General features: G+C 41.0%; 1 protein-coding gene and 1 long non-coding RNA gene across 4 annotated transcripts in view; one reads left to right on the top strand and one right to left on the bottom strand.

Moving 5' to 3' along the window:
* xpr1a (xenotropic and polytropic retrovirus receptor 1a) overlaps nt 1–23305 on the bottom strand; it is a 100290-nt gene that overhangs the window by 11547 nt on the left and 65438 nt on the right. For all 3 annotated transcript variants that reach the window (XR_009789424.1, XM_061779852.1, XM_061779851.1), the window contains exons 4-11: nt 18558–18778; nt 15426–15575; nt 15279–15362; nt 14443–14524; nt 14141–14328; nt 13878–14057; nt 9966–10134; nt 7039–7239 (exon numbers count right to left, since the gene is read on the bottom strand). Coding sequence is in view for 2 of the 3 variants with exons in the window: in XM_061779852.1 (XP_061635836.1) it covers nt 7039–7239; nt 9966–10134; nt 13878–14057; nt 14141–14328; nt 14443–14524; nt 15279–15362; nt 15426–15575; nt 18558–18778 (1275 nt within the window). In the remaining variant the exon portion in view is untranslated. The remainder of the gene's footprint in view (nt 1–7038; nt 7240–9965; nt 10135–13877; nt 14058–14140; nt 14329–14442; nt 14525–15278; nt 15363–15425; nt 15576–18557; nt 18779–23305) is intronic.
* On the top strand, nt 14241–15373 carry LOC133481011 (uncharacterized). Its single transcript, XR_009789425.1, has 3 exons — nt 14241–14351; nt 14450–14538; nt 15246–15373. It is a non-coding gene; the product is annotated as an uncharacterized LOC133481011 (long non-coding RNA).

The raw sequence follows: 23305 nt of genomic DNA, 5'->3' as shown, positions 1-23305 counted from the left end.
TTTAAATTGATTATTAAAATATTTTCTAACTTTTTCGGTGGTTCGGTGATTTGCACTTGGGTCCTTCCCCACACGTCCCGGTATCAGATATCAGATAGGTATCAGTAATTGTACCTTCTGACATTTAGTGAAAAAGCAAAAAAAAATTCTACCTGCCTGTATGTCGCTGGCAGAGATTCTTGAACAAAGATACATTATTTGAAGTACCCCCCCCCCCCCCCCCCACACACACCTGAATAACCAGCCCTGCATCCCCCTAACTCATGCCCCTAAAAATATTTTTTTTGTGTATATATGCCACAGATGTCTTCAAAGCACTGCTTTTATCAGACAGGGGTCTGAGAAGCTCCTCCCCTCGCTTTAACATTGGTCCTTGGCGCTACGATGCCACAAGATGGCGCCAAATGCCTACTTTTCTATTAGCAAGGGCTTTGGCGCCAACTTTTGGCATCTTAGGGCAATACAGAAAGCACAAAAACAGCAAATGGTTTTCCAGCCAATAACGGAGCACAGGTTCAAACATTTTTTTTTTTTTAAATCGGCAGATAAGTGAATTCACATAGTGAATCGCAAATTTGCGGGGAAGGCTGTAAATAATACATCAATCCATCCATCCATCCATCCATTTTCAGAGCCGCTTCTCCTCACTCGGGTCGCAGGCGCACTTGGAGCCTATCCCAGCCATCATCGGGCAGGAGGCAGGGTACACCCTGAACTGGTTTGGCAGCCAATCACAGAGCACATACAAACAAACAACCAGTCACACCCACATTCACACCTACGGGCAATTTAGAGTAGTCAATTAATCTTCCATGCATGTTTTTGGGAAGTGGGAGGAAACTGGAGTGCCGGGAGAAAACCCATGCAGGCACGGGGAGAACATGCAGTCCAGAACTGTGAGGCAGACGCTCTAACCAGTCGGCCACCGTGCCGCCGTAAATATTACATTCAGACAAATTGAGCAAAATTTTAAAACGTCCTGGGGCACACCTGATTATTTCAACACACTAATGTAGAAAGGCACAGTGGTTAGAAAACACTGCTCTAATATATAATGTATTAGTTATCATATGATGAGTTGCTGGCAAGTTGTGACTTGTGATATGTGAGCGTGGTTCGGTGGCTCAGCACCATCTGACAAGCGTCTGGGTGTGAGAACAGTGAATGTCACAATGGTTGACAAAAATGTATCATCTGTGACACACACATGCACACGTACGCACCCACGCACACACACCGGCTGGGCTGACTCTCATCCCTCAGTGTCACTTGTCCACTCCATTGCCAAAGAAGCGGCAGGACAGCGACATTTCTACCCGCCACACACACACAGCCATCACTGACATTTTCCAGCCCCTGGAGAAGATCGGCTGATGTTATTTGCTCCTTCCTGCCACGTGCGACACATTTAAACCTTCGCTTTCTTGGTTTGCCATGAGACGATTAAAAGGTTACACACGCTCAAATGGACAATGATTGGGTGCACAATAGCGGTTAATGGTGGTCAGACTCAGGAGCTCCTGTCACAAACACAGTAAAAGGCTGGTGGTACAAAAACTCACACAACACAACATACAAGCTTCTAGAGAATTATGTTGTATATTCAATTTAAAACATTTATAGAAAAATTAAAGGTTAAATAAACATGCAATAGTAAAAAAGAATATTGTAGTTCCTAATTCTAATTCAGTAACTTTACAGCATCCATTATTTTGTGATTTTATTGCATTTTTGTAAACAATGTTTTTTGTTCTGCATTTGTTTTATGTTATTGGTGCTATATTATATATTTTTATTTCTTTTTATATTCTATATCCTCTGATGTACAGCACTTTGGTCAACTCTGTTGTTCTTAAATGTGCTTTATAAATAAATTGGATTGGATGGATCAATCTTTCACTGCTAATGGAATCATCTTTTTCTATGGCAACCCGCAGCTATCAACGAGACAATTTAAAAAATCTCTGGAGTCTGCGCAAATAACATGCAACCAAATGTATGAATTCAGACACTTTTCAGCATAGTATGTAAATTTCTAACAGCAACATAAAAGAGCTTCATGGGCCAAGTATGGCGCTGGATTATTAACTGCAGCCGGACCGTGCTTGGCCTTATCAGTGCCCAGTTAAAGCGTCTTTCATCTTTATTGGTTAATATTCATTTGAGTGTGCTGTTACATATTCTCACCTCATCACTGACGAGGGCTCAGTACACTAAATGAAGTTGTAAAAGCTGTCAGCTCTGGCCTCGTTGCTAATCTGATTGAGTTGTGTTCAACCTCGGGCCTCTCCTTGGTCACAGCAGGTTTAATAAAAACAGACTCTTCACATGATATTATAGTAAGTGACGTCAAAGCTATAAGAAGCACTGTCTCTGTAACTAAGCTGTTACAATTAATTGAATGGACAATAATGGAAAACTGTAATTCCTTACAGGCTTTTAAACTCTTAAACATACAGTAATGCACAGCTGTACTGTACACTATGTTCAATTTATTCCTTGTAATGTGTTTTAAAGATAGCCTGAAGATAGCTGGGATAGGCTCCAGCAGCCCGTGACCCTAGTGAGGATAAGCGGTAAAGAAAATGGATGGATGGATGTTAATTGTGTGAGTGTAGTTTGCAGTGGCATAAAACTGCACTGCATCATACTGAATATAGTGGTATCTTGACTTAACGAGTGCCCTAAATTTTGTGTGTAAAATCACACAACAACAAATATTGTGGTTTTTTTTGGGGCTGGGGGGCTGTAATGGATTAATGGCATTTCAGTTAAATTTCAATGGAAAAAATAGATATGATAAAAGAGTCAATTAAATTCATAAGTCAAGAAACCACTGTATTTCCTCTCTCAATTTAGTAATATTCCTTTTTTGTTCTGGTCTTAACTGGTTTTTGGAAATTTGTTTTCCATCTTGGGAGACATTACAGACAGATAAGTGTTGAAAAATATTCATGCCTCATTCACAACTTCTGCATTTTTTTTCTGACACATGATGACTCTTTCATACATTTATATGACAGTCCAAAGCATTTAGCAAATATTGCTGTCTTGCATGCACCAGCCTGGCACAGACTGTAGACCCTACAAATTATGAACTAAACCTTTTTCTATCTTTTGATCTTTTTTATTCTCACTTCCATTTCCATCTATCTATTTTCTACACCGCTTCTCCTCAGTAGGGTCGCAAGCGTGCAGAAGCCTATCCCAGCTAACTGCGGGCGAGAGGCGGGGTACACCCTGAACTGGTCGCCAGCCAATCGCAGGGCACATATAAACAAACAACCATTCACACTCACATTCACACCTACAGGCAATTTAGAGTCTTCAATTAGCCTACCGTGCATGTTTTTGGGATATGGGAGGAAACCGGAGTGCCCGGAGGAAACCCACGCAGGCACATGGGGGATCGTGCAAACTCCACACAGGTGAGGCTGGATTTGAACCCGGGCCCTTAAAACTGTGAGGTAGATGCACTAACCAGTCGTCCACTGTGCCGCCTATTCTCACTTTCAATTTAAATTCATCCATCATCTGTCTGGTTAGAGGCTTTTGAGCATCTTGTACGCAGCGTTTAATAAAAAGCGGTCAATTTTAGCACTGACTTGAATGTTTATCTCAGAGGCGATATCAGCTTCATTTAACATAGAAGACTATAATTTATTGTTTTTGTCCTTCGATGTTTTCCCGGAGAACAACACGAGGCATTCCAGGAAGGAGCGAGGCGGTGAGGTTACACACAAACACCATCAGTGCTGTCCGTGATGGGTTTAGTTCGTGACACATCCTCACAGACAAGCTGATAACAAATAAATAGTGAGACCTGGCACTATGGACTAAACGCTGTCCACTGGCCTCCTTCAACAACAGCTGCTGATTTCATTCAGTCGGTAGCAACAATGGCCATGAGTTAAACTTAAGTCACTTAGGTACACCTACATTACCATATCAGATCACAATCAGTTAGTCAGCAGTCGGTCTGCTATCATTCTTTATATGTAAATGTGGCAATGATGTTTGTGACAGGGCAGCTGTGGGAATCAGTGGGTAGAGCAGGTCGTACAGTGACCGAAGGGTCACTGATTCGAATCCCGGCTACGACTGTCTGCATGTCGAAGTGTCCTTGAGCAAGACACTAAACCCTAATTTGCTCCCAATCGCCCATTGGTGTATATTTTTGTGTGTGAGTGGGTGAATGTGAGGCTTTGTAAAGTGCATTGGGCACTGTGATGGTGTAGATAAAGCGCTATATAAGTGCAATCCAATTACGATTTACCATGTTTAAACCGTCTAGAACCAAAATATTAGAGCCAGCTCTCAATATGATGCAAGGTTGTACAACTTCCACAGTAAACTACAACTACAGTAACAAACATTGTAAAGTAATACCTCTCTCAAGATTGCATGTTACTTATGTCTTTCTTTGAGCGGGAGATTACATCAAATATCCACACTGCATGTGTGCACGTGTCCAATTTCTCACCATCCTCATCAATGAACCAGTCAGAGGTCCATGCCTCCATTCTTGTGTGGGATGAAAGACCGCTTCATAGAGAATAAGACATGAAGTGAGGCCATTAGTCGACGGGCTTCAGACCAGAGGAAGGAGGAGGATGGGCCTTAATGGCATTTGGTACCTACAGGCCTCTCAATGTCTTCGTTTGAATAGGATAGGTTAAAAAAAGAAGAAGAAATAGCTCTCAGTATGATGGAGTGCAGTTCCACAAAAAAATTGATATGCAATCCTCATGATGCGTTAAAGAAAGGATGAATAATCGTTCCCACAATTTTTCTTTTTTCTTCGGTTCTGGTACACATCAAATGCACCAACCCTGCCCCCCACCCCACTATATATCAACTATCACATAATTACTGCAATAGTATCCAGTCAGAAGTTTGACCCGCTGCACTCCGAGTGATGTGATTGAATACAGAGCTGCCAACCTATAAAAATTCCCTTCCAGAACAATTTTTCCAACTTTGTCTGAATTTCCACAGTTCCAAAATGTTGTCAAGAACATTTCCATGTGACAGTCATAATCATAATCGTTAATAAATTATGGCTTCAATATTTGTCGTTTTAATGTTTTCATTACATAAACCTTGTAATTGTGGATGGAGTTGCAGCCTGCATCAAAGTACCAGTATATGAGATTCTGACGTTCCATCATCAAAAATATCTGTCTATGGATAAATTCACCTTTGGCAATTCTGTTTCCAACCCTGGTAACAAAACAAAAAAACAAAAAAACAACAACAACAACAAAAACATCTATTAAAGCAGATTAATCAGATCTTAAACGTCAAAATTAAAAGCCAGGACTCTATTTTGCAAACAAACAAATAACATTGATGATAGACTGAATTGGACAATAGTTTTAATTTCTATTTTGTGGAATGTACTTCTCGTACGGATACAAGAAGTACATGTAAGAAGAAGAAATGTACTGTAATTATGTAATCTTCTCTTGTGATTTATATTACATATCTACTATATCCACAATTGCTGCTGAAACGATGCAAATTTTCCCATTGTGGGACTAAAAAAGGTATCTTATCTTACATTACATTACATTTTAATATTTATTAAAAATAATAATGTACTTTTAACCTACCCACATTCTGAAGTGACGTAGTAATTTATTTCCGGTTCAGACACGACATCCTGTGTGGAAGTTTATTATTTCATATTTATATCTCTAAACACGTATTTATTGGCCTGTTATTTTGTTGTTCAAAGTTGGTTACTCTCAGTGAAAACACAGTTCCAGCCAGACCTATGTGACAAGGGTATTGTTTCACCAAATCACTTATTTCAATTTTTTGCGACTGCTTGTAACGATAGCTTAGCAATTAGCATGGCTTTGAAATCGTCTTCACCTATCCACTCCTCGTCCTCCCCTTGTGACACTTTTGTAAGAAGCATGGTAAGATTACTCGCTATGATCGGCGATGATCAGTGATGTACAACGCGTTCACACCGGACGCAATGAGAACTTTCGCCTCTGCATCTTGGCAGCCGGGGAACATAATAAAATAGCGTGCACCGAGGAGCTGTTCAATGTGGACGCGCCGTAATGTCGGACGCTGGATTTTTATTTTTTTCCCAAATATTCGGAACAATCAGTGTTACAGACGTAACGAGTCAACTTTCATTGATTTCTGTAACAAAATACTGACGTTCAGTAACATTTGGCAACTCTGTGAATGTAAATGAATAACTCTAAGAAGTGTCAAGTGTCATTAATATCTTTCTAAAGGCAGTATTTGCAGGTGTACCCAATGTTGTGGCACGTGGGTGTATATCTGAAAATAATAAGGTGGGAAATCACATTTGTCCAAAAGGGGAAGAGCTTGACTTTGCCTGGAAAAAAAGAAATCTATAAAGTGAGATCTGAGAGAAAGAGGGCGAAAAGGAGATGCTTTGAAACTAGCTGAGCGGACCAGAATGTGTGATGGACTATCTCAACACAGAGAGCTGGAGAAGCTTTTACGGTCTTTGAGCATTAACTCCTTTGTGATTCGCCTCCTAGATGAGAATAACTGCAGGCTGATTACGAGGCTGTCAGATGGAGAGTGACTTGACTTTTAATGTACCACAAATTTTCATCTGCTCAATGTTGTTTTTTTTCTGCTCCTTTGCTTTTCTTGCTTTCCAGTCAGTTGTCTTTTTGTCTCTCTTACCTCTGTGACCCTCACACTGAACACAGACATCACACTGAGAACACAGAGATCAACACCTTGTTTACCCGCTGATGTGTTTGACAAACCTTTTCCATTACTTTTATATATAGCTCTCAGCAATGGCAGCTGAACGTAGGTCAAATTATGGCATTCATGTGCTCAAGGTCACCTTTATTTCCTACACACACCTCAATACAAGCACCCGTGTGCTTACATGCTTCCTCAAGGCCAATATTTCGGCTTGAGATGAGAGACTCTCTCCTCTTATTAGCAAATAGCTGCAGTGTATGACCTGTACTGTGAAGATGTGTTTTTGTGTGTGTGTGTGCGTGTGTGTGTGTGTGTGTGTGTTACCTCTGTGTGTGGCATAGAGCGCGGCAAAGGTGACCACGAAGAAGGTGGTGGAATATTTGCCCGCATTCACCAGGTGGGGGAAGGCCCTCTTGGTGTCTCGATAACGCCTGAGGCACTGGATGAAGCGCAGCCAGGCGGGCAGACACTGGATGATGGCGCGCAGGCCGTACGAGTAGCTGTGGCACACGTAGTTTGCGGAGTCTGAAAGGGAAACACATGGCATTAGTCACTTCTGTTCGCCACTTGATTGGCAGCCCTCATTATTATGATCAACATGGGAGATACAGCGACATACGGCGCGCTTCGTTCTTTAATTGGGCCACAGGTATCACTTTAAACAGTGACAGTAAGATAAATGGTTCTTCTGATAATACAGTGGTGCCTAAACTGCTACTGGCAAACTCAACATAAAAAAAGGAGAATTAAACGTGTTTTTAAAACAACCACATAGCTTTTAGCAATAATAATGTCTCTTTAGCTTAATGCTCACAGACGATGCAAATTCCCATAGACGGGCTAAAAAATTGCATCATTGTTGCAGTGTTATAACCCTTTAAGCAGCGGATTTAAACACAAACGATGATCAACTCATGTAGAAAGACAATATAACAATGCCCACAGCTATTTATTATTTTTCCTCTGTGGAGAACAACTAAAATTACTGTCTCTCTGCGGCGTTTTGACCGGCACCATGTATATCCATACAGTGGGTACGTAAAGTTTTCAGACGCCTTTAAATTTTACACTCTTTGTTACATTGCAGCCATTTGTTAAAATCATTTAAGTTCATTTTTTCCTCATTAATGTACACACCGCACCCCATATTGACAGAATTTCTGATTTATTAAAAAAGAAAAACTGAAATATTACACAGCCATAAGTATTCAGACCCTTTGCTGTGACACTCATATTTAGCTCGGGTGCTGTCCATTTCTTCTGATCATCCTTAAGATGGTTCCACACTTTCATTGGAGTCCAGCTGTGTTTGATTATACTGATTGGACTTGATTAGGAAAGCCACACAGCGGTCTGTATAAGACCTTACAACTCCAAGTTCATGTCAGAGCAAATGAGAATCATGAGGTCAAAGGAACTGCCTGAAGAGCTCAGAAACAGAATTGTGGCAAGGCACAGATCTGGCCAAGGTTACAAAAAGTTTCTGCTGCACTTTACGTTCCTAAGAGCACAGTGGCCTCCATAATCCTTAAATGTAAGACGTTTGGGATGACCCGAACCCTTCCTAGAGCTGGCCGTCTGGCCCAAACTGAGCAATTGGGGGAGAAGAGCCTTGGTGAGAGAGGTAATGAAGAACCCAAAGAGGCTGTGGCTGAGCTCCAGAGTTGCAGTCGGGAGATGGGAGAAAGTTCTAGAAAGTCAACCATCACTGCAGCCCTCCACCAGTCGGGGCTTTATGGCAGAGTGGCCCGACGGAAGCCTCTCCTCAGTGCAAGACACATGAAAGCCCGCATGGAGTTTGCTAAAAAAAACACCTGAAGGACTCCAAGATGGTGAGAACTAAGATTCTCTGGTCTGATGAGACCAAGATAGAAATTGTTGGCCTTAATTCTAAGAGGCATGTGTGGAGAAAACCAGCCACTGCTCATCACCTGACCAATACAGTCCCAACAGTGAAGCATGGTGGTGGCAGCATCTTGCTGTGGGTGTGTTTTTCAGCTGCAGGGACAGGACGACTGGTTGCAATCGAAGGAAAGATGATTGCGGCCAAGTACAGGGATATCTTGGATGAAAACCTTCTCCAGAGTGCTCAGGACCTCAGACTGGACCGAAGGTTCACCTTCAAAAAAGACAATGACCCTAAGCACACGGCTAAAATAACGAAGGAGTGGCTTCAGAACAACTCCGTTCTTGAATGGCCCAGTCAGATCCCTGATTTAAACCCAATTGAGCATCTCTGGAGAGACCTGAAAATGGCTGTCCACCAACGTTTACCATCCAAGCTGACAGAACTGGAGAGGATCTGCAAGGAGCAGCACAATGTCCATTGAATTGAAGCAAAAAAGAAATAAGGTGGGATAAAACTGTTTAATTATTTATATTTGATTTAATTATGTTATTACTGTATGTTTTTATAAAGTACAATATTACAGAGTGCGATTTTTGTTATTAAAACACCCATTACAATTTGTTTGTGATGCTGGAAGGGATTAATGGTATTTTCATTCATTTCAACGGGGAAAGATGATTTGAGATACGAGTATTTGGAGTGCGAGCATGATCATGGAACAAATTAAACTCTCTCTCAAAGCACTACTGTGCTAAATAAGATAATAATGCTTCAAACATAATGCATAAAAGATACAATACTATAAATGATACGATACTTATTTCCATGAAATTTTGCTTTTTAAATGCCTGCTGGAAGGCAATTAAATTGTCATTGAAATCAAGTTTTCTGACAGGAGAGCATAATTATTGTTACCTCAACCAAGGAAATGTAGAAGTTATTACATTTTGGAGCTGAACTGCCATTAGGTGTGAATATAGAGAGATTGATCCTTTTTCAACATTCTCAATTTCTCAGTAAATAACGCAGGAATGAATCTTAATGACAGAATTCAGGAATATGGTAAAATGTTTGGTTCTGATGGGGATGAGGGTTGTTTGGTTGCTTTTGGTCTGGGTTGCATGACTTAAGTTTTTTTTGTGTGTGTAGACACAATTGTGATGAAAGTAAAGTCAATGTCAACTAGTCACTAATGATGTCATGCTGTTTTTTCAGAACAGTACTAAAATAAAATAAAAATTACAGGTGGAGGAATGTTTTGCAGTAATCTATATTTAAACAACAAAGAGCTCAAACACCCCCGTCCCAGCCCACAGCCACCTGTACCAAGTGACAAAGAACCCATCAACAGGTGTTAGATGTAATTAAGTTAAGCAAGACAGAGGAAGAATGAATGATGCACCGTTTATTTTGGGCAACAAGCCATTGCTGTTGCTCCACTGCAGCTCAAAGATGTAGAAGCAGATGAGATATTCCAGGTCCATCAGGACCACCACCAGCGAGTTGAGCTGGTCGGCCAGCCAAAAGTCCGCAAACTCCACTCGGTGAAATGGTGCCGTGAACACTCGGAACTGGAAGCACACAAGGGAAAAGATGCCACTCAGAGCTTTAGGTCTTAAGAGTTAGATATACACTCACTGGAAACTTCATTAGGTACACCTGCACAGCCTCATTGGATCCAATACAAAAGCTGTATGAAAAATAATCTGCCTTCATAAAGATGATAATGGTCTTTTATTTCGATTATTATTAGAGGTATTTAACAATACTGTATATTAATTATTGTGGTTGTGATGAAGTGCTGTAGAACTGCACTGAATCATACCAAAGAGGTGCCTAGCTGCTTTATTTAACAATTTAGGAGATTGAGGGGAGTTAAACAGCAATTTGGGACAGTTAACAGTGAATCAGCGCATAATTGTACGTTGTTAGAGAGCGGTTAACAACCGCACTTGATGATTTGCACCACGCATGTGGCAGAATGCTTCAGCGCACCAGAGGACACACTAAATGAGGATGAATTTGTGTCAGTTGGGCCACATTTGATTTCTGTGCAAGTTACACTCATCGGACACGCGTACATAATTATATGTTTAAATGTTTTATGACTAATAGCCCAAAATATTAGGTTCAAGAGTTGTATTAAAAAACGGACTTCTTCCAGAGCAGTTTCTCTGGTATGCTTTAAACTAAGTTTGAAACATAATATTATGCAGGACGGACAGATACATTCAATTCACACACAAGTGGGGCAAATTAAATCCAACGAAAAAAAAATTATGCGGTTGCTGCCTTCTCCAAAATTATCAGAGTGATATATTTTTTTTGTGGTACTATTTGTTTATCTTCCACGAACAATTACAATTGCATCACTTTAACCTTCCTTTTTGCGCTTACCCTGCTCTCCCAAATGTTCCATGGTGAAAATCATCAGAGATACCTAAAGGGCAAAACCCTCTTTTAAATACAGCAGTCTTCACCACATTTACACCTGTTGTGTCACAGTAAAAATGTAAACCCTTAATAGACAAGAAACAGGAAAAGCACTTTGAGAGGAAAGTGAGATACATTAAAAACATAAAAACTTGCATGCAAGGTGACGGTTCAAATACAAACAGCCTGGCAGCTGCTAAGAAGTGCCTAACTATTTTTCTTAAGTGCAGTCATATATCCAAATATGAATCAGGCAGTTCACCATGTTTTGTCTTTTTTGTGATACATGATATGATACAATGATATGAGAGAGAGAGAGAGAGAGAGAGAGAGAGAGAGAAGGTGGCAGGAGATAAATTAATTCATTCATTCATCTTCCGTTCCTTCTTATCCTGACTAAGGTCGCGGACGTGCTGGAGCCTATCTTCGGGGGAGAGGCGGGGTACTGGTCGCCAGCCAATCGCAGGCCACATATAAACAAACAACCATTCGCACTCACATTCACACCTACGGGCAATTTAGAGTCTTCAATTAACCTACCCTGCATGTTTTTGGGATGTGGGAGGAACCCGGAATACCCGGAGAATACCCACGAAGGCACGGGGAGAACATGCAAACTCCACACAGGCGAGGCCGGATTTGAACCCGGGTCCTCAGAACTGCGAGGCAGATGTTCTAACCAGTCGATCACCGTGCCGCCGTAAGAGATATATGATCAACCTAAAAAAAATGGCTCATAGGAAAGTAGTATTTGGTATTTGTACAGGTTGTGAAGTGGTGGCCGAGCACCCTTTTTTCAAAATCAAACAATCTGTGGCCATTTATTTTTAAGGGTAATGTATAATGAGTTTAAAATTATATTTAAGTGGTTTCGCAACATAGTTTGGGGTATATTTATGTTTTAAATGATTAATATAGGCAATCATAAATATTTTTTAATGGGGGGTTGGCGTTATTTGCAAATTTTAATCCCTAACCCCCGCAAATAGCAAGGATTAACTGTACTGTCATGATTCAGTGTATTTCTACATAATTGCAAAGTACAACCCCAATAATAAACTAATTGTTCAAGTAACAGTGCCAACCCAGAGTGAGCCTTATTGTCTTTGTAAAGAAAGCTTTTTATTTGCAAATTTTAATCCATAACCCCCGCAAATAGCAAGGGTTAACTGTACTGTCATGATGAAGTGTATTTCTACAAAATTGCAAAGTACAACGCCAATAATAAACAAATTGTTCAAGTAACAGTGCCAACCCAGAGTGAGCCTTATTGTCTTTGTAAAGAAAGCTTTTAAGACAGTTCTTGTACTGGATCTGATTTGTTATTGAATCAGGTGTAACCATCAAAATCGTCCACAATACCAATGCAAGCCAGCAAATAAATGATAACTTGTAAAATTTATTTAACACTAATGTTGTGTCTGGGTGGTGTGTGTATTTGCAACATGACTTTAGCTGGAAGAGAGTTTGTAAACCTTTTGTAAAATGCTTCAACCCTTCATTCACTTCCACCCTCAGGCCACATGTGACATTTAGTAGCGACTCTCCTCTCACTATGTACACTCTCAAAACGACAACACACACAATTGACATCCGCACACATAGACATGCTGAAAATGTCAAAGAATACATAAGCAATATAACCTGTCAATCACAGTGTGTATTGATCGAGCCTATCTGCTGTGTGTGCGTGTTTCAAGGCAGTAAGGCTTCTGGTTCACCGCTTTAGCAAACAATAATAATCTAGCTGCAGTTTGTCCTCTAATGAAATCTTTGTCCTCTGCCTCCTCTTGTTGTCAGACTGGCTCACACCTGGCTTAGATGAACACGCTTCCACATTGTTTGTTTGCACATGTAACTCTTAATAATATTCCATCGCAAGCACCTGACTGACAATACGAAGCAACATTCTCATAGGCCATCAAATTATGTGTGATTTAGTTTGATTGTGCCTAACAAATTGAGATCGCAGATGATTAGCGAGCTATAACTGAGTGGGAAGCCAGCAGGGAGATTTGAAGCAAAGGACAAGGATATGAGGAAGGGTGAGGGGGGTGGGGGGGGCTACTGCTGGGGGAGAAGCAGCGGAAGAGGAGGAGGAAGACCACGAGCTCAGGGCTTCAGCATACTGATGGATCTATGCCGGTAATGATTGCACAGTCACAGCCTCCACCTCCGCTGGGATGAGAATGCATTCTATTATCCCTCAACACACACTCGCACACAGACACATACTGTTAAAATACACTCACAAAGACACATGCACAATGTGGCCATGTAGCGCAGCTCAGACAAAGAGCAAAGACAGGAGGGTTTTGTTAACATAAGACTTGAGATACACATTGGAATTGGACACAGTATTCATCTTTGTGGCAGATGCAGATCTCTCACACACACACACACACACACACACACACACACACATAACTCGTGCACACGCTCGAACTGTCAACCACACAACACTGGAAAAACTAAAGAAATAGTCCTTACATAGGACTATTTAGCTTGTAGAGTCAGCTGGCATTGGCACCAACTATCATCGGCAGGAGGCGGGGTACTCCCTGAACTGGTTGCCAGCCAATTGCAGGGCACATACAAACAAACAACCATTCACACTCACATTCACACCTATGGGAAATTTTAGAGTCTCCAATTCATGCATGTTTTTGGGATGTTGGAAGAAACCGGAGTGCTTGGTATATATATATATATCACATGTTTAACGGACCTTTAAATGAATGTGGATCAAAATTCAAAAGTCACTTCCTTGTGGTCCTTCCAACTAACAAACCCAAAATGAATGACCTTGGCTGAAGTAATATGCTGACCCAATGATGTGACAAAAGCAGAAGAGGTCTGATGGAGGTGAACGTCTACTGACCAGCAGCTTGAGCAGCCAGAAACGCGACTTGTAGTAGCAGGTCTTGAAGGGGTTTATGAGGAAGAGTAGCATGAAGCCATAGAGGACGAGGGGGTTGATTTGCATGGGGAGGTAGAGGTACTCCGAGTAGAGACACGACAGGATGCTGAGACACCATAACACACCGAGGAACCCAGCGATCTGCGGCACAAAAAAGGAGCAACATGAATACACTAATAACCATGATCCAAAATACTGCTACTAACCCAACGTCTTATTCTGACCTCAAACAGGTGCTGGTGTGAGAGGTTGTTCCGAGGATTGATCTCAAAGATTAGCACGTGGTTGACTCCCGCCTGTCTCCAACCATATGTGTTTATGCCCAGGAGGAACAGGAACTGGATCAAAAGAAACCCGCCCCGGTAGATCCGCACTAGAGGCCACACGTTCTCATAGCGGATGAACACTGTGCCTGGAGAACAAACAAAACAACAGGTTGAGGAAAAACAAGAAAAACATTCCAAGTCTTACAGTAAACAAACATATGAGAAATTATAAAATTCCTTTTAATGTTGATGGGAGTTACCTGTTAGGACAAAGGCGATGGCGAGGATGATGAAGATGCCACAGTAAAGACCAACACGAAACGTGGTCCAGGCCAAAGCAGGCTGAAGCAACACAGGTAAACATTATTATGAAAATATGAAAAGCTTTATTCCAAAGCGTGATAACAAAAACACAATACATAAAATACCAGGGATATAAGACCAATATAAAACAAAGGTAAAAAAACACCAATTTTAAAAATAGTAGAAAACAATACCACAATAAAGCAATAAAAAAAAATCTCAACATCTCAAACTGAGGGATCAGCCAAAGGAAAAAAAGTGCATTTTAAGTGAGGATTTAAAAACAGGAAGAGAATCAGCCAGTCTTAAGTGCAGCTCATTTCATGTCTTTATAGTATATCATATATTAATGATGTATTTTATTATCATTATTCAAAATTGAAATAAATATTATAATTATTAAAAACTTAATTTATTTGTATATTACAATAGCTTGCTGTAATGATTTGTACCAACCCTTAACCCTAACATAATTTTTAGGGTTAAATGAATGTATGGATGTATTGATATAGGCTAAAAATGTGTTTTGTCAAAAGGCTGCTTAAAATGTAATTTATCAAGGTTCCCACAAGGTAGAGCAATGGTATAATGGTTCATTCGTCTAATGGTATTTTCATCCACACGCATACTGAATTGACAAATTCCTCATCCCAGAAGATGTCCAGTGGGATACAGTGTGGTGGCAATAGTTCAAGGCTTGTTTTGGAATGTTAACTAGCACGATGAGGAATTTCTATTCAGTGTCACATATGTTGAAAAGGTCTTGCCAGTGTGACGGTGCTGCAATTCTGACCTGAGCGGCACCCAGCGGAGGAACTCGTAACCTCTTCATCGCCCGTTGACGATCTCCTCCCTCCAGCTCTGTGGTCACCAACGTCTGGATGCACAAACATGCATCAAAGAAGACGTTTTGCCAGTCAGCGAGTGTGTATGTGCAAACCTCAGTCTCCGTGATGAGCTGTGTAATCTTCTTGCAGGTGTAAAATGGCGCCACCTCCACGTGTGCCACACGCCAGTCGGCCCCGCGAGAGGTATCCAGAATCTTGTCATGTTTCTTCAGGATCTTACGGAAACCGGTGAAATTTAAATTCTGTGGACATCCGAAGAGACACTTCAGTATTCAGTAGACCCTCTGAAATCAATCACAATCCATTTCAGGAGGCTTTTTTACGGAAGCGTATTGCATTCACTTGGATAAAAAAAAAACTCCTGTTTTTCTGAGTAATTTTTTTGAGGGCTTTGTTTTTTAAAAATATTTTTTTCAGTTTTTCTGACGAATTGTTTTCCGCCTGCTTTTCTGACTATTTTTTTCCTGTTTTGCTGACTAATTTTTTTCCACCTGTTTTTCTGACTCATTTTTTTTGGAGTTATCGGGACACATCGAACTCACGCGAGAACCTGCGAACTGCAAGTGACTCTTAGCGGACTCACTAACGGCGGATTACTGCTGGGCCGGGATTTCGGTACATACGCCGGCGGAGCTGATTCCGGCGCCTCAGTTGCACACCATGCGCGTCCAGTATTTTCATCAGTCTCCTGATCGTCTCTTGAGTCACCATGTAGCCAGCCTGAATGCATTTTAAATGCATCATCTTGTATCCATGGAGCATACCATATCTGTCCAACTGATTCTGGACAAACATTGCTGCATGTAGCAGATCTGATTGGGCTTTCCTCCTGAACAAACGCAAAGTCTGCAGGTGCCTGCATAATGTCGACAAACTAATAACAATACCATCTATGTGACTCAAAGACAGCAGTATCTCCCAGTGTCTTAAACCCATATCAAAATAAAACTTGATCAAACTAAATAAACCGGTCATGTTGCTTACTACGGAGTCCGCAAAGAGTCACTTGCAGTTCGCAGGTTCTCGCATGAGTTCGATGTGTCCCGATAACTCAGAAAAAATTTGTCAGAAAAACTGAAAAAATGAGTCACAAAAACAGGTGGAAAAAATTTGTCCGAAAAACAGAAAAAAATAGTCAGAAAAACAGGTGGGGAAAACAATTGTCAGAAAAATAGAAAAAAATACTCAGAAAAACTGAAAATTGTTTTTCAAAAAAACAAAGCCCTCAAAAAAAATTACTCAGAAAAACGAGTTTTTTTTTAATCCAAGTGAATGCAGTACGCTTCCGTACATTTTGACCTCTGCTCTGATTAGATATTGAATATATATTCCCAGTATTCATCTGTTCCAGGAGGCTGTATATACAGTGCCGTGAAAAAAATAAATTGCCCCGTTCATGATTACTGTTTTTTTTTAATCACAATAACGTTTCAGATCATTCTCACAAGGATAACTGAAATAAATATGAAATGCAGTTTCTGATGATGTTATTTATTAAGGGGGATAAAAATCCAAGGCGGCACGGTGGGCGACTGGTGAGAGCGTCAGCCTCACAGTTCTGAGGACCAGGGTTCAATCACCGGCCCCGCCTGTGTGGAGTTTGCATGTTCTCCCCGTGCCTGTGTGGGTTTTCCCCGGGGACTCCGGTTTCCTCCCACATCCCAAAAACATGCATTAATTGGAGACTCTAAATTGCCCGTAGGCATGACTGTGAGTGCGAATGGTTGTTTGTTTGTATGTGCCCTGCGATTGGCTGGCAACCAGTTCAGGGTGTACGCCGCCTCCTGCCCGATGACAGCTGGGATAGGCTCCAGCACGCCCGCGACCCTAGTGAGGAGAAGCGGCTCAGAAAATGGATGGATGGATGGATAAAAATCCAAACCCATCAGGCCCTATGTGAAAAGTAATTGCCCCTTGATCCTAATAACTGGTTGTGCCACCCTTGGCAGCAATAAGTGAAATTAAGCCTCTGTGATTACTGGTGAAGTCACTGATAGTGTAGTGGTACACTCGCCTGACTTTGGTACAGGCAGCGTGGGTTCAGTTCCCACTCAGTGACGGTGTGAATGTGAGTGCGAATGGTTGTCCGTGTCTATATGTGCCCTGCGACGGACTGGCGACCAGTTCAGGGTGTAGTCCCCCTTTCGCCCGAAGTCAGCTGGGATAGGCTCCAGCGTCCTGTGACCCTGACCAGGATAAACGGTGTTGAAAATGGATGGATGGATGATTACTGGTGATGAGTCTTTTGCATCAGTATAAAGGAATTTTGGCCCACTGTTCTTCACTGAATTTTTTTAAGTCACTCATATTGGAGGGTTTTTGAGAATTAACTGGGTTTAAGGACATACCACAGCATGACAATTGAATTTAAGTCCAGATTTTGACTTAATTTTTTTTTAATGTATTTAAAAAAAAAAATGATTTAGCCATTCAGAGGTGGAGTTACTGGTGAGTTCCGAGTTATGGTCCTGGTGCATAACCCAAGAGTGCTTGAGCTTGACGGCACGAAATGATGGGCAGATATTCGCCTGCAGGATTTTAATTCATCCTTTTGTATTCATTGTTATATTAATCACAACAAGTCGTCCATGTCCTGGAGAAGAAAAGCATCCTAAAACCATCATACTGCCTGCCAACACTTGGTTGATTGTTTGGCATAATGTTCTTTTTTTTTTTAATCAAATGTTGTGTTATTTTATGCCAGAGATGTAAGAGGCATATTTCTCCAAGAGTCAATTTTTGCCCAGGGTCATTCTTATGGTTAAGTCATGAACACTGACCTTAATTGAGGCCAGTGAGGCCTCAGGTTCTTTGGGTGTTGTTCTGGATTCTTCTGTGACCTCCTAGATCAGTCTTTGTTGCACTCTTAGGAGTAATTTGGGTTGTTCGACCACTCCTATGAAGGTTAACCACTAGATTTCTCAATTTTTTTAATAATGGATCTGGCAGTGGTTTGCTGGACTCCCAAAGCCTTGGAAATTGCTTCATAACCTTTTCCAGGCTGATGAGATTTGAATCACGTTGTTTCTTATTTGTTCTTAAATTTATTTTGAATGTGTTATAGTACATTTCCATTTTGAGATCTTGTACTGTAGCTTACTTCACTATTTAAATGATTCCTTGAGTCAACAAATCTGGCAAGAATCAGGCCTGGGTGTGGCCAGAGAAACTAAACAGCAAATATCTTTTGAGGCTTAAAAATAAAATCGTTAACATGATGATACCTGGTAGTTCTGCAGCAGGATGAGACTCAGGTAGAACTCACTGAAGGCAAGCTTCAGGTCCTTGATGTTGTGGTGCTTGCAGCGCTCCTCTTGCGACAGGTGGAACACGGTCTTGCGTTTGCGCAGCCCGGGCGGAGCGTTGCTCTCGCGCTGGGCATCCAGCGAAGACTGCAGCTCATTCTGCAGGGTGGCAAAGCGTCTCTGGGCTTCCGCAAGCTTTTCTGTAGACAGGAAAAACAAATCGCAAAACAAAGTTTTAGGGCTACAGTATCGATACAGTATTTTCCACTGCTTATCCTGTTCGGAATCAGTGTTCTACAGTTACACTATGTTCCAAGGGGCCATGAACGCTCCGTTTCAGGCCACCGTGCACAAAACAGGATGGTCGTGAGACAATTTGGGGGGATGGGATGGGCAACTGTGACTGGCGTGGATGCCTGGCGAGATCATTAAATTGACAAAACATTTGCCACGGCAGTCACAGTGTAGATGAGAATTCTAGTCGGCTGTTCTATTTCAATTCAACCTGACACAACTCGGATGCGGTTCTTAATGGGAAGCATATTTTTACGCTGGCTTCTCACATTTCCTGCCTAAAATTCTTCAAAAGCTAAGCTCTGCGTTTAGTTTACAGTACATAAAATGCCTGCCATAGCAAACGCTTAATGAATCTTGATGAATTTGTGTGTGAGAGAAGGAGCGAGATTAACAAGTTCTTTTGCATGTTGCGATACAAAAAGATGGATTACTGAAAGTTTTTGACAGAAAGCTAATATTATCAAACATTTATTGACCGGCAGTATGAGATGCTATTTTACTTACGGCATGCTAGTTTACTGTTGGGAAAAAAATAACCCATTCTGTCATAGAGAATACCAGAAATACATCTTTGAAAACAAAAGGTGAAATTTTCAATCACAGGACCAGTAAAGTGTTAATTGTTGTCGCATTAATGGTATTAATTAGTGAGAGAATACATTTAAGATAAGAATGAATGCTGTTATTAGTTTTCATGTGAATAATGAGAAAGACATTTTGACAGCATGTTTGTAAAAAAAAAAAATGCTTCTGCTTTTAAATAAGTAACCAACAAAAAATCCTTTTATACATCCTGTCTGCGTTCAGCCCATCTGTTCCAGGAAGCTTGAGCGTGGAGACTATTAGTCTACTCTGAACTGATATGTGAGAGGAATCATTATGTGGGTCAGAGCTAGGTTACAACACGCAGATGCAGAGATAAACGAGGTGAATCCTACAGGGCCGAGACAATAAATGGAATTAAATCAATTTCCCTATGCATTTATCCTAATGTAAATCCTCCTGTTGGACTTTATTGATCACTCTTGCATGTCCCCTTTCCTTATCATGTTGTTCAAAAGTAGTTCAAATTCTGCTACTATTTCACGTGAAGGCAATAAGAAATTGATGGCTTGATTTGATGGCTATTTGGCTGGACTGCGATTGGCTGGCAACCAGTTCAGGGTGTACCCCGCCTCCTGCCTGAAGATAGCTGGGATAGGCTCCAGCACTTCCGCGACCCTTGTGAGGATAAGCGGCTCAGAAAATGGATGGATGGATATTTGGCTGGACTTACACTGCATGATTCAAGTGACACAATTCAGATTTGTTTTGCTCTCAAGTAGCACAACTAACTAAAGAAAATGATTGCTGACGGTGGCCAATGCAGGAGGTTACCCTCATTTAAATCAATCAAGGAAGAGTCAGCCCTGGCCAACTAAACAGTATATAACAGTTAATATTTGCATTTATATTTATGTATTAGTGTTTTCTTCCATGTTGTACTTCCGGCTGTTGACACACTTGTACAGTGATGCCTTGAGATACAAGTTTGATTTGTTAACCAGTTCAGGGTGTACCCCCGCCTCTCGCCCGAAGATAGCTGGGATAGGCTCCAGCAGGTCTGCGACCCTACTGAGGATAATGGATGGATGTAACCACTCAAATCATCTTTCCTCTTAGAAATATATGGAAAAGCCATTAATGCGTTCCAGCCTCCCCAAAAACCCAACAAACAATTTTGTAATGTGTTTTTTTATTACGGTAAGTAAAGTAGCACTCAATATTATTTTAAAAACAATAACAACAAAAAACAAAAACAACTATAAAAACTAGGCTTTACACGATCTAGATTTTTGGGGCCGATCACATGATCACCCTTAAATGACCTGTTCATTTACTGTATATATTTGTGTACTTAATTGCTCAAAACATTATCAACAAACAACAAAATCCATCCATCCATTTTCTGAGCCGCTTCTCCTCACTAGGGTCGCGGGCATGCTGGAGCCTATCCCAGCTATCATCGGGCAGGAGGCGGGGTACACCCTGAACTGGTTGCCAGGCAATCGGAGATTCTGAACTGGTTGCCAGGCAATCGGAGGGCACATACAAACAAACAACCATTCGCAGTCACATGCACACCTACGGGCAATTTAGAGTTGGCAATTAACCTACCATGCATTTTTTGGGATGTGGGAGGAAAACGGAGAGCCCGGAGAAAACCCACGCAGGTACGGGGTGCACATGCAAACTCCACACACGCGGGGCCGGGGATTGAACCCGGGTCCTCAGAACTGTAAGGCAGACGCTCTAACCAGTCGTCCACCGTGCCGCCTCAAAACATTATATTTACAATAAATAATGTATCTTTGTTCGTCTATTTATGCCTGAGGCATAGTGACAAACAGAACAAATTAATGGTCTACTCTTAGATGGCAGGAAGTAGATACAGTAACTACTGTATCCACTTTTTGTGGCAGTTTTGTTTGTTGGTGTGCCATGAGATTTTTCAATTGTAAAATATGTTCCTTGGCTCCATAAAGGTTGGAAATCAATGCTCTAGTCAGATTGTGTATTCTAATCAGTCAGGTCAAACCAACATTACAACATGACAGAAATAATGGGTGCTAACTTACTGTAATTAAATTACTTTATTGTAATTAAATTACTTCACCCACACCGAAACTTTAGAGTATGATTCGACAGAACGGCGGCATGTTTACGTACAACCGTTAGTGCTAGCACTAGCTTGCTAGGTTATATAACGTTTTTGTTGCCTCCTTGCGAGCCGTATTGTATTAAAAGTACGTGACCATACCTTAAGCAAGCCTTAAACGAACGTCCTCTCCTGGCCTGAGCACCGGTGACTACCAACACACGGTTTCCCCCCATTTTGTCCTTATAATACATTGGCACGATCCACTCTTGTTGTCGTCGCCACGGTAACGAGTGTATCCGGTCACATTTAAGTTGACAAGATAAAGCCCAATGATCGTAAAAACGGGATGCGGTGATATCGGAATACAAGATTTTATTGTAGTAGTCTGACATGTGCAATCGTGAAAGAGCAAATTTGTCTTGTGGTCTGATCCGGGGATTACGTGTTGTCTGTCTCAGACGTGTTGTCTGTCCCACACACCCAACATGTTTCTTTAAAAGAAATTTTAATAACTTTCTTGGCCGTCAGATATCTACAGTACTACGTCAAAAGACACGCGACAAGGCTAAAAATAAACTAGCTTTTGGATTCAAATATACTGTGCACCATGATGACGCGGAGTAAATGTCTTTAGCGGAGCCGATCAATGACGTCATTGGTCGGATCGGTGAATTATGACATTAAAGCCGATCAGCATAAAATGATAATTATCGGCCGATATCGATTAGGCTGATAAAATCAGTGTAAAGTTTAATAAAAACATAGTAATAATGTAATTAAACAGAATGTAAAGAATTAATCCCTTTGTGTATCGTGATTAATTAATTGCAGCTCCTTGTGTACACGGCTTGGCCACTGTTTTCCAAGTTTGTGTCATGCAGAAACAAAGAAAACTCCTATCTACTGTAAGTAGACTCAGTGCAGTATTATGAGTCGTTTTCCCCAGAGAATAAAGATATATGCCTGAGTATTGTTATAATGTCTGTCTACATACACTCCTTGAAGTCTCAGTGCCCTTTGCACAATGGTCATTGCACCGGACTATTGCGATATTAGCCATTCGAACTGCTCTAAGTGCTAGAGGACTCTGCATCTTTTTGCACAATTTTTTTTTGTCAATGTCTTTATGTCTCCAAAGTGTTCTGTAAATTGACTGTCTGTTGTACTAGAGCGGCTCCAACTACCGGAGACAAATTCCTTGTGTGTTTTGGACATACTTGGCAAATAAAGATGATTCTGATTCTGATACATGTATTTCTGCACCGTTTGTGTTTAGAATTCACTGCTTAAAGCGCTATAACACTGCCACATAGATTCTATTTATTAGCCTATCTATAGCATTAAGCTAGTGGACTTAAAAATTATGGCAAAGTTATATGATTGTTTCAAAAACACTATGTATAATTTTCTTTGTTTAATGTTGAGTCTGTCAGTAAACTTCTTCTGGGAGTGGCATTAAACAGCTTGAAGCCTATTTTCACTGCAACCATGCAGCACCGGAATCTAAATTTTTTTCTTACAAGTGTCTCAAGGAACCACTTGCTGTACATTGAAACAGACAATAGCAAAAATCGGATATAAGCACTAAATGGGAGTTGGGAACTTGGAGCAGCAGTGTAAACCCAGCCTTATTCATACTGATAAACTACAGTATATGAATTGGAATTGTGTGAGACAGATGCTGGAATTGTGTATTATTTGATCTTCTTTTCACACACTATACATGTCACATTCCCTGACTTATGCTCTACTAGGGGCAGTAATATAATGGGATGGGCGTACTCAACAC

The sequence above is a fragment of the Phyllopteryx taeniolatus genome, chromosome 7, assembly GCF_024500385.1.
Source record: "Phyllopteryx taeniolatus isolate TA_2022b chromosome 7, UOR_Ptae_1.2, whole genome shotgun sequence".
Taxonomy (NCBI): domain Eukaryota; kingdom Metazoa; phylum Chordata; class Actinopteri; order Syngnathiformes; family Syngnathidae; genus Phyllopteryx; species Phyllopteryx taeniolatus.
Note: the sequence above shows the minus strand (reverse complement) of the source record. Positions and strands in the feature narration are given on the sequence as shown.